This window comes from Rattus rattus, chromosome X (genome assembly GCF_011064425.1).
Source record: "Rattus rattus isolate New Zealand chromosome X, Rrattus_CSIRO_v1, whole genome shotgun sequence".
In the NCBI taxonomy this organism is placed as follows: Eukaryota; Metazoa; Chordata; class Mammalia; order Rodentia; family Muridae; genus Rattus; species Rattus rattus.
In genome coordinates this window covers 58,182,077-58,193,257 of record NC_046172.1, presented here as the reverse complement: position 1 = coordinate 58,193,257, position 11,181 = coordinate 58,182,077, and the positions used below count along the sequence as shown (strand labels likewise).

At 44.9% G+C, this 11,181-nt stretch overlaps 1 protein-coding gene across 1 annotated transcript; it reads right to left on the bottom strand.

Annotated features, from left to right (window-relative positions):
* Positions 1-9,902: 9,902 nt before the first annotated feature.
* Positions 9,903-10,775, bottom strand: Otud6a (OTU deubiquitinase 6A). The gene has a single exon (XM_032889877.1). It carries the CDS (start codon positions 10,773-10,775, stop codon positions 9,903-9,905), a length of 873 nt encoding a protein of 290 aa, XP_032745768.1.
* Positions 10,776-11,181: the final 406 nt, after the last annotated feature.

Genomic DNA, 11,181 nt, shown 5'->3' with positions numbered 1-11,181 from the left:
ATTCTAATAAAAATTAATAAATATAAAAACACAATCAAAAGTAAATAATAATAATTAAAATGGTAAAATTTATGTTATATATATTTCACCACAATACAACAATTCAGTGGTACAGTACAGTAGTATATTGCTTAAAAGTAATGTTGGGCCTGGTAATGCACAACATAGCTTAGCGGTATAGACCTGCCTATTCTGGGCTAGCCCCATGCTCATTCCCTATCAGTGCAAAAGGAAAATACATAAAAATAAAAAATAAAAAAAAAAGAAAAAAGAAAAAAGTCAAACTTCACTGCTTTCTTCTTTTACACATTTCTTCCTCTTCCTAAAGACGATAATACATGTAACTTTTTAAAAATTGATTTTCTCTGTACCTAAATCTTTGCTATGGTAAACAATGCTGTGATAAGCGTTGTTGAAGATAACCTTGCACATACGTATCAGCTGAAATGTACTGCTGTGTGAAAAGCCACATGCTTTTAGTTTTGCTGCTTAGGTTGTAAATAATTAATTAGTTAATAATTGTCATTTATTCATATGTTTCAGACTATCAAATTCAAAAGAGTAAACACCAAAAATCGCCCTCTTATCTCCCCCCCCCGAAATCTGCTGCCCTTGATGAAAAGCAGCACGTTAACATTGCTAAGATATACTCAAATCATGCCCTGCTTCTCTGTAACCTTAGAAAGACAAGTCATGGTGGTTTGTGCAGTTTAAATTTGATGGCTGTTGCCAAATTGCCCTTCAGAGTCTGTCCCTCATTCTGAGCTATCAGCAGTGTTTCTGAGCTCCGGGTCTGAACTGGCCCATCAGCACAGCGCATTCCCATGCTTTACCTGCGTACCAACCTGATGGGTAAGGATGGGCTCTCATTTGATTTGTATTTATTTAATGGGAATTGCGATGATCAAAAGACTGTTCTTTATAATGAGAGATCTCTTCTGCTTCCCTCTCCATCCCCTTTCATACTATCTCCTCTAGCATCTGGCTAGACTGAAGAGGGAGACATTCTGTTCTTTTTCTCCTTCCTGAGTGCTCTGCTCTGTGTTCCTTTCAATGAGCCCAGCGACCATGTTGTCTTCTATTTCTCAGTCTGTTACCTTCAGGACGCCGAGTGCCAAGACTGCAGCTTTTATCTTTCTAAGCTATTGTTTGCCACTGTGCTCTTTAGTAAATACTGAATGAATGGATGAATGGGCAGCTAGTAATTTCAGACTAAGGGCACTGAAATGCAGCCATTGTGTGGGAATAGTTGAAATCTCTTTATTATGTCATTATCTTTTAAGAATGCATTATGTGTAGAAGATGGCACTTCAAATTCCCTGTGGAGTGATAGGTTCTTCAATAAATAGCATTGGACTAATTGCTAACTACTGCATTTAGGAGAAAACTCTGTGTCCTTACCTTAAACTCAAATAACATGGGTAGATACATTAAGTGTAGCTGAGGATAAAGAGAAAGCAGGAAAAAAAACCCCACAAAATACTCATGAATATGGATCTAACCCCAGGATGGGGAAACCTTCACGATAAAAACCTTAAAATTGATAAAATTTCATTACAATTTAAAAAGTTTAGCTTATCACACCAGAAACAAATCTGAAAGGCTAATAATGTATGACAAAACTGGCTTTTAAAACACTCAAAGGAAACCTGGCCAGATTCATTAAAACACGGGGAAAAGGAGGCTTAGCATTCAGAAGACTGTGACAGGAATATTGCTGTGCGTTTGAAGCCAGCTCGGCTCCACAGTGTGTTGTAGGGCAGTCTGGGCTACAGAATGAGACCATATCTTAAAAAAGAAATCACAAGAGGAAGAAACTCAAAGGAGAGGACAAGCATCCATAGAAAACCAAGGAAAATTTAGGACTAGACAAGAAATACATAGCCCTCTATGAACCAGACAGACATGCCAACAACCAAAGGTTATTTGATCTCACTAGGAACCAAGGAAGGTCAATTCATACTATTTCACCTACAATTTTAGCCAAGGTGATAATTTTCATTGCTGGCAACTACACGGAAGTATGAATTGGTAGCATCTTTCTTGAGGGCAATTTCCCAGTATTATTAAAAGCCTCTCCTTTTGACCTAGATCATTTTGAGAACTAATCAAAAGGAAATTGTCAGAAAATATAGAAAAAGATTTACTACAAGGACATTACAGTGGCATATTTATAGTAGTGAGAAATTGAAAGCAATCTAAATGTCCCACAACAGAATTGGATAAATAAATTACGCTGTGTTCAGGAGCAAGAATGTAGGCATTAGGAGCATCATAGCATCATATTGGGACTGGCAAGATGGCTCAGGGGTAAGGGCACCTGCCACCAGGGCTGATAACACGAGTTAACCTCCAAGTCTCACATAGTAGAAGGAGAGAATAGACTTCATGAAAAGTGTGCTGGGGACCCACATACAACATACATGTACAAGCACACGAGACAAATAAGAATGTAATAACATTTAAAGAACCATCACATTGAAAACCATTTAAAGATAGTGGGGAATGCTTTAATGTGATCTTTTAAAAAAGCAGGTAATAATAGAACAGTGCTTTGGGAACATATGAGTTTATTATGTACAGAAAATCCTGGGAGGCAGGTACTCTGGACAGAAGAGTCTCTGCAAGGAGGCCATCCTGTTCCCAGGCAGGTTCCGGTGGAAGCTGTGGTTGTAATCACTGGGGAAGATGACCCTGTGAGAGGTTTTGTCTGCATGGCAGGACCTGTGGGAAAAGGTCAAGTGGATCCAAAATGCCACTATCAACAAAAATTAAGGGATGACTGCTGCCCGGGCTGATGCTATTGTTTCTTGGGTACCTACATAGAGATTAATAGCAAGTAGCACATATCGGACAATGTCTACGTATTCTCACTTAATGCCTCTAACAGCCTTCAAAAATACAACTTGGGAAAGTATTAATCACGACATGTTATCTAGGAGGAAATACGTTCAAAAAAATTAGGTCACTTATCTACAATCACAAAACTAGATAGAAACTGGGTGGATGAGTTAAGACCTCAAACCTGAAGGCACAAGTATGCGTACAACGAACACCTTATCTCCAGTTAATATGGCAAAAAGAAGGAAGGTACGCTAATGTGTCAAAAGCCAACCGGAAGTAAATGAGTAAATACCTGTGTTTGTGAAAGTTACTTCTGGAATTGGGTCCCTGTGAGACTAGTATCTCATGTATATTGCGTATACAAAACTGTCCGTAATAGTCATGGTTATAGGAAAAGAACAGACTGCAACTACCTCATGCCCTTCCAGATCACACAGTAAAGATCCTCTCTTGGTTTGTGTCCTGCGGCGGAATTAGAATCTGGCCTGAGTTACTACATCCTGCTCACTTCTGCAAAGGCAGGCACAGTGGTGCAGTGGTTAGCCAGCTGAGTCAGATCTTAAGGGTTCCCAAGATAGTAGTAGTTGTTTCTCTCGTGTTCAGAAGCAAGCCATAAAATGAGAATGCATCATCTTTGGGCCTACCTGTTATAGAACTCCTGGAGCAGAGGCTGGGCATGGTAGCACATGTCTGTCATTTCGTCTTTCTAGAGGCTGACAGGAGGATCTCAAGTTTGAGCTCGGCCTGGGCTACCTAATGAAGGTCAGGCGCCACTGGGACATACAATGAGATCATTTCTTAAAAAGAAGTTAATACTCCATGTTCCTTGGCCGCCACATCAGCAGGCAGTGCCCTATTCATCAAACTGTTTTCTCCCCCAGTTAGTCTCCATCTGGGGATAGGCGTCTTTTCCAGCACATCCCTCTCTTACAATAGTGAGCAATCCCAGACTCAGGCTGCAGTTTGTGTGTTGATAGTCCCAGAACTTCTTGTCTAGCAACTGTTTGCTTCCTCCTCTAACCAGATAGTTCTTTCCCCCTTCAAAAGCCAGGAATTCCTTTCTCATCCTAGGCCAACTTACTTACCTTGTCCTAACTAGGCACATTTCAGTCTGCCTTTCACCTACTCTCCATAGCTCATAACCTGCCTGTGTTTGCTCCCTTACTCCTTTCCTCACTCACTCAGCCCTTATATAGTCAGTTTGTCTTCATCCCTTTATGCCTTCTCCTACAGCAAGATCCTTTCGCAAGCCCCACTCTCAACCTGGTCTCCCTTTCTGCTAGACAGGATGCCCTTGTACACACCTTTCCCTTTCAGGCCCGATTCCTCAGCCCTTGTGCAGCAGCCAAACCAAGGCCTGCTAACATATTTATTACCCTTCTCTGGACGGTGTTCCATGGACAGGCAGGCCCTCTTTGGTTACCAGGCAACCTTCCTCAGTTTGAATTGGCAGCTCTAGCCTACAACACTTCAACCACATAGGAACTTGACCCCAACCAGGATCCTTTTGTCTGCCAGGGACTCTTAATCTGTATGTGCTGGCTAATTTTATGTCAGCTTGACACAAGCTATAGCCATCTGAGAGGAAGAAACCTTGTTTTTTAAAAATGTCTCCATAAGATCACGTGTGCAAGCCTGTGGAACATTTTCTTAGTGATTGATCAGGGAGGCCCCAGCTCACTGTGGGTGTCAGTGGTCACGGGCTCACTGGGCTAGTGGTCCTCCACTAGAAGAAAACAAGTTGAGCAACTCAGGAGAGTGGGCCCTGCACCTCACCTGGGCAGCATAGTAGTGCTAACCCTGGTCACCCTCCTTGCCATCTGCAGTAGTCGGAAGAGCTGGCCCTGCCCCCTTACTGGCCATAGCACAGAGGAGAGCAGGCCCTGCACCTTGCCTGGGCAACAGAGTGGAGCTGCCCTGATGGTGAAGGCTTGGGTGAATCAGCCCTGTGGGTATAAAAGCTGGCCCAGCCCCTTGCAGACTGCAGCACTTTGGAGATTGGGCCTTTTGACTTGACTGGACAACACAGTGGAGCTGGTTCTGAAGGCATGGGTACAAGTGAACTGTCTGAAGGGCATGAGAGCAGGAGAGCTGACCCTGTCTCCTGCTGATGGAGACACTGGGTGACCTGACCCGAACAGTGCTGGAGAGCTCATCCTGGTGGTGTGGATAAGGCAGAATGCTGACAGATCAACTACCACCCAGGTCCAGATCTGGGCCTCTGAATTGTCTCACACTAAAATCTGTATCATCTGTGAAGGGCTGGGACTCCTGAAAAGGCCACTCCTGAAGATCCACTCAGCTGCAGGATCTCGATAACACAGAGCAACAACAGAATAACCAGGAGGAGACCAGGTGAGGATCCAATATTGATGGTGTCACTGAAGCAAGAGATCTTGAACCAGACCAATGACTCCTTGCAATGAACTTTTGCAGGTGAAGATGTATGGGCAGAGGGATCCAGTGGGACCCACTGTGACGCACTGCAGCTTCCATAATGAGATGTTTTCTATGCTTTGTTTTTTGTTGGTGTTTGTTTTGTGTGTGTGTTTTTATTTGGGAGAGGCTGCAAGGGCAAAGGGTAGGTACGAGGGGAGGGAGAGATGAGCAGGACTGGGGTGCATGATGTGAAACTCAAAGAATCAATAAAAAGTTAAAACAAAACAAAAAAACCCTAAAACAACAAAACATAAATAAGAAAGAATGAATGAAAGAACAAAAGACAGAAAGAATGAATGAAAGAACAAAAGACAGAAAGAATGAATGAAAGAACAAAAGACAGAAAGACAGAAGGAAAGAAAGGGAGGGAGGGAGGGAGGAGAGAGAGAGAGAGAGAGAGAGAGAGAGAGAGAGAGAGAGAGAGAGAGAGAGAGAGAGCGATCAAACAGGCTAAGCAAGCCATAGGGAACAAGCCAGTAAGCAGAACTCTTCCCCGGTGTCTGTATCAGCTCCTGCCTCCAGGTTCCTGCCTGCATTGAGTTCCCTGTCTTGGCTTCTCTCACAACCTTTCCTCCAACCTTGTTTTGTTCATGGTGTTTCATCAGAGCAAAGCTAACCCTAAGACTCTGTATATTCCTGTCTCCAATTGAGCTTCCGGATCCTGAGTTCCCTTTCCTATCCTGTGTGTCTTCTGACTCCTTTCTCCAAGCCCCCCAGCCCCCCAATTCCTAGTCTGTTTCCCTCCTCTGCTAAATCCCCTTCTTTCTCAACTATGTGCTTGTCCTCAGTCGGGGTCTCTGTAGATACTGACTCTGTACTGACAGGCAGACCATCTACCTGTTATGACCCTTTCTGCAGACTTTTTCTTCTCTAACAGTCAGGGCCACTTTCCTTGTCCTTGGGCTCCTAATTCAACTAGGCATCCTTTAGCTGTCCAGTATTTCACCAACCCAGCCCTCTGCCCCAACCTTATGATCTCTTTCCCGTCTAAGACCTCCCCTCCTTACCTTACCCAGAGTTGTCCCTCTGCTCTCCTACCCAGCTGGGCCCTCTTCCCTAACCTATTGCTAAGATCTTCCTCCTTGCTTTGCTGCTCTGTGCGCTGGCTCCTCTGCCCACCTAGCCTGCATCCTTGTATATACCCTAGTCTAAGTGAGGTTCTTTTCTCCTTCCATGACTGTCCACAGGATAGTAGCTGGAGAGTTTGTGTCCCTTGACAAACCAGGCCTACTTCTCATCCCAAGCTTAATTCTCCACCAGGGGCCCCAGATGCCTCTATTCCCTTCTTGGACTACTTTCCTCTCCCCAATGCTCTTTTCCCCAGGTTGTGTCCCCATGTCAGCCTGCACAACTTTTCCAAACCTGGTGGTGCTTTTACTTGTCAGGATCCTCTGTTTAGTCCTTTTCTTCCAAGCTGATTGGTTCCCCAGCCAATGCCTCTTTCCTCAGGAAGGCTTCATCTCCTTCCAGAGCCTTCCTCAGAAAGTGTCTCTAGCAAGTGACTGTTGCCTAACCAGGTTGCCTGTCCTGATCATTTCCCCATTCAAGAGCCATGGACTTGTTCATCATCTGTTGCACATGTCCAACCTGACCTCTTTATTTCAAATTTTATTTTTCCATTAATTAATTAATTAGTTTTAAATCCCAATTGCTGCCCCATCTCTCCTCACAGAGTCCCTTCCCGTCCCCTTCTCTTCTGGGGGCCCATGGGTGTCCCCCCCAGACCCCCGCACATCAAGTCTCTGCAGGGTTAGGCAACCTCTTGCACTGAGGCCAGACAAGGCAGCCCCGTTGGGTTACAGCTTTAGGGACAGCCCCTGTCCAGTTGTTGAGAAACCCACATGGAACTTGTGTTGCACATCTGCTTCATATATGCTGGGGCCTCAGTCCAGCCCGTGTATGCTCTTTCCAGCCTGGTCTCTTACTTCAGTGACTTGCTCAGTGACCAGCCCATTCCTCTCTCCACGGCTGTGGATGCCTTCCCTGGGAAGCCCAGTTCTCTGCCTTATTATCCAAACAAGGCCGCTCTGGCTAGAACCTCTTTCCCAGAATTCAATTTTTTTCAGCCAGTTTCCCCTCCCTACCAGGAGGCCTTCACCAGCCAGTGTCTGTGCCTCTAACCTTCAGCCAAGCCTTTCTTCAGCACAGTGTGTTGCCTCTTGTCAATCAGACCCATGTCCGTCAGCATCCTTTGCCTTAGCCAAGCCGACTCTCCATGGCCACTTTATACAGTCCATCCCATAAAGCCTCTCTTCCATTTCTAGAGCTCTTCCATGCCGTCACTCACATCCTTAATCAGGCCTCTTCCCTAAACCCCATCCATGTCCTCTCCCCTAGCAAGGCTTCCTCAAAATAAAATGAAACAAAACAAAATCCCCCAGACACTTTAAGGTCTATTTCCCATCCTACCCCTTATTATACTTGTTGGCCCCTCCAAGTCCAGCCTGTACAGCTTTTCCTGGACTGTCCCTGTCCTCAGCCTCTACCCTCCTTCCCAGCCAGGCCTCCTTTTGGAAATTACGCAGCACATTTCCCTTCCCCAGTCCTTGCCTCCTCCCAAAGCTCGTCCCCCCTTCCTCCCTAACTCACAATCCCTTCCCCAAAGTGTTCCTGCTCCTATAAAAGACTTCTCTCACAATGTACCCCAGAAGCGTGTTTTGAACCTTTATCTGTTTCCATAGTGAGAACTCTGTTGGGATTTCAGGAACATTCTGAAGTAGACTATAGTAGCATTTCTTCCCCTCCTGCAATGTATCCCTGGCTTGGCTAGGACTTGGAATCAGGGGTCTTTTTTAAAAAAAATCATTTGAATTTTATCCACTAAAACTACAGGAATAAAACACAAGCTAAAATCTAAGAAAATGAGTCACTTCTTTTTTCATTAATTTGGAGTTACTATAGGGTTATTTTCTTTTGTGAAAGTAAAATACTAAAGTCTTTGGATAATTTGGATTTATTATCTTTAGATTCTATTATTATTATTATTATTATTATTATTATTATTATTATTATTATATGTATTTACTTTACATCCCACTCACTGGTCCCTCCCAATCACCCCCTCCCACACACCCCCCTCCTTGTCCCCTCTGAGTGGGTGGGCCCCTCCCTGGGTATCCCCCCACCATCAGGGCTCTTTTTAAAACACACAGCAGAGAATATTAAAATTAGCCCTTTCGTGGGTTTCACTGAGTGAAAACAACGACCCAGGGCATCCTCCTTCAGTTACAGCCTGGGAAACATTTCAGTCCTGGCCACCTCCAAGACTGCAAGTGTATCAGCCAAAGCCTCATCTGTCCCCCACCAAACCTCCTATTAATTAGGAGACCTTTGCTAAAAGCCATCTGGGATACAAACTTCATGTGGCCTAAGTCAGCTATACAAGAAATGCAAATTAGGTTATTTCAAAAGTTGCTTTTATTTTTTTTAACACATTGCATTAGTTTTCAAAAAGTTTTTAAACTACATATACTACTTGAGATAATCTGAAAGGGACAACGGTTTTTAATTTTTATGAATAAGTAACTTCACTAACACTCAGGAATGATAACCCTGCAAATCATTCCATTCTTGCTCTTCCCTTTGAATGTCACATTTAAGACAATGATTTCTAACAGAAACCACTGTATTGCTCACTGCATTCCTTTATACAAAAACTGGAAGAGATTCCAGAAGTCACTTTTGATATATTTTATCTATCTAAAAATTAAAAAAGAAAACATCACTAAGTTCAGATCTTCCACATCTCTAAGGTAAACCTTACCTTAAAGCTACTGGTTCATTTAAATTGAATTTCTGTAGCTAACAGTTACATTTACCTATTAAAACACAGTTTTTAGTGCTTAGAAAATATCTGGGTAACTAAAACCCATTTGTACCTAGCTTTACAAGTTTGAATGAAAAATAAAACCAAACAAATTAACCCAGGTATTTTAACATTGTTAAGAGCAAGTCAGCCAGCTGTGACTTTTTCCCTTAAAAACACTCCTAAGTCATTTCAGCCATACCAACTGTACTTTTATCAAGTGGGCTGATAAATTTGCAGGAAAATTCCCACAACCTGAATCCTTCTACTAAACATTTCCGCCCAGGCAAACAATGAGCAAAACGCCAAATTTCCATTTTCAGCCTAACTGAAACCTCACCTAGACAAAAGCACCAAAGGGCCAAATGATGTTAGAGTTGATGAAATTTAAGCCGCTTAGGTGTCCCAAGAAGATGTTATCCTATTCCCTGCCACATGAGAGGGGAGACACACACACACACACGCACGCACGCACGCACGCACGCACGCACGCACACACACGCACGCACGCACGCACGCACACACACACACACAAATCTGAGAGGGGGGAAAACAAACAAACAATGACCCCAAAACAAAACAAACAACAACCCCCCTCCAACCCCCCCCAAACATACAAACAAAGAAGAGGCAAAGAAGAGGCAGGACACAGACAAACAAATCTTGAAAAACAAGCAGAAACAAAAATCAGCGAAGGAAAAGCAAGTATTCCTACGAAGACGCCAGAGCTGCTCCGGTTCTCCTAGGAACCACGGCCACAGAGGTGATCAAGATGGCGCCTAGGCCAGAGTTCCTTCCTGTCTGATGGAAACTTCTAGAAGAGTCGTGGCGCCATTCCTCCAACTGCTCCAGGGACCTCAATGGGCTTCACCGAATTGTAGTGCTCTCCGAAGTCGCAGGCGTAGTGCAGATAGACCAGCGTGAGCGGCTTCCTGGTGTACTCCTCCCCGATGACAATGATGGGTGAGTTGGCCTGTACCACCTCGATAGGGGTCTGCAGGACATGCGAAAGGGCTCTCAGCTCCAGCTGGCCTCCCCACGAAGCCTTGTGCACGATATCATCACAGTACCTCAGGAAGTCCTCCCGGGTGTAGAAGTTGCCTGCCTCGGGCTCGGTGAAGAAAGGTAAGAAGTCATCAATATGTTTCCTCATGTAGTAGGCAGTGCGGTACCGCAGGCTCTCTATCGTCACGGAGAATACCAGCTGGTCCTGGATGGCCCGGTACATGCAGTGGCCGTCAGCAGGGATGGTCTTCATCTCTAAATTTTTAGCCCCGAGAATGGCAGCGACCTTCTCCTCCTCCTCACGACGGTAAGCAGCCAGCTGCTCGGCCTGGGCCGCAGGCATCCTTTCCTGGCGCCGTCTCTCCAGGTTAGCTCTTCGGTCGCGGCGTTTCTGGGACTTTGCTGGCCGTGGAGGCATATTCTCGAGATTCATCTTTTTGAGGTCGGCTGTAACTGAATCCACACCACTCTCGGGATTTTCTCCAAATTTTTCCAGCTCCTGCTCGTGCCTTTGCTCCATCTCGGCCTCGAGACGGGCGATATCAGAGAGCAACTGCTTTCGTCTTCCTTTGTCGTTCTTCGGAACGGAAGCTTTCAGGGTCTGGATGTGAGCTTGTAACTCCCTCTTTTCACGATAGTGGCGACGGATCACTCGTTGGAGTTCATGTTCAGTATCATCCATCTTACTAGTGGAAAATGGGAGTTCAAGTCTGGAGGAAACCAACAGTTCAGATCACCAGACAGGCAAGTACAATCTCTCTCAGATTGCCAGACAGAAGCACAACCTCTCTGAGAGGTAGCTATGGCAGAAAGGCCTCAGACAAGGGTGGCTCAGAATTTTACTCACAGTCTTCTCTGCTATTGGCTACTGCCCTCCAGGGTCACGCCTCCAGATACGCCTGCCTTTGTGACTGGCTGTTGAGAACCCTTGAGTATGTCCTCTTGAGACCCCCGTAGCATGTCACGGGTCCATTTTGTAACGGACTTCAAAAGTTGTTACGAGTCCTCCTCCCAGTGGCGCCAGTTTTAACAGACTTCAAGAGTTGCTCCTAGCAGTCTGCTTTTCTACAACGCGCGCCATAATGGGG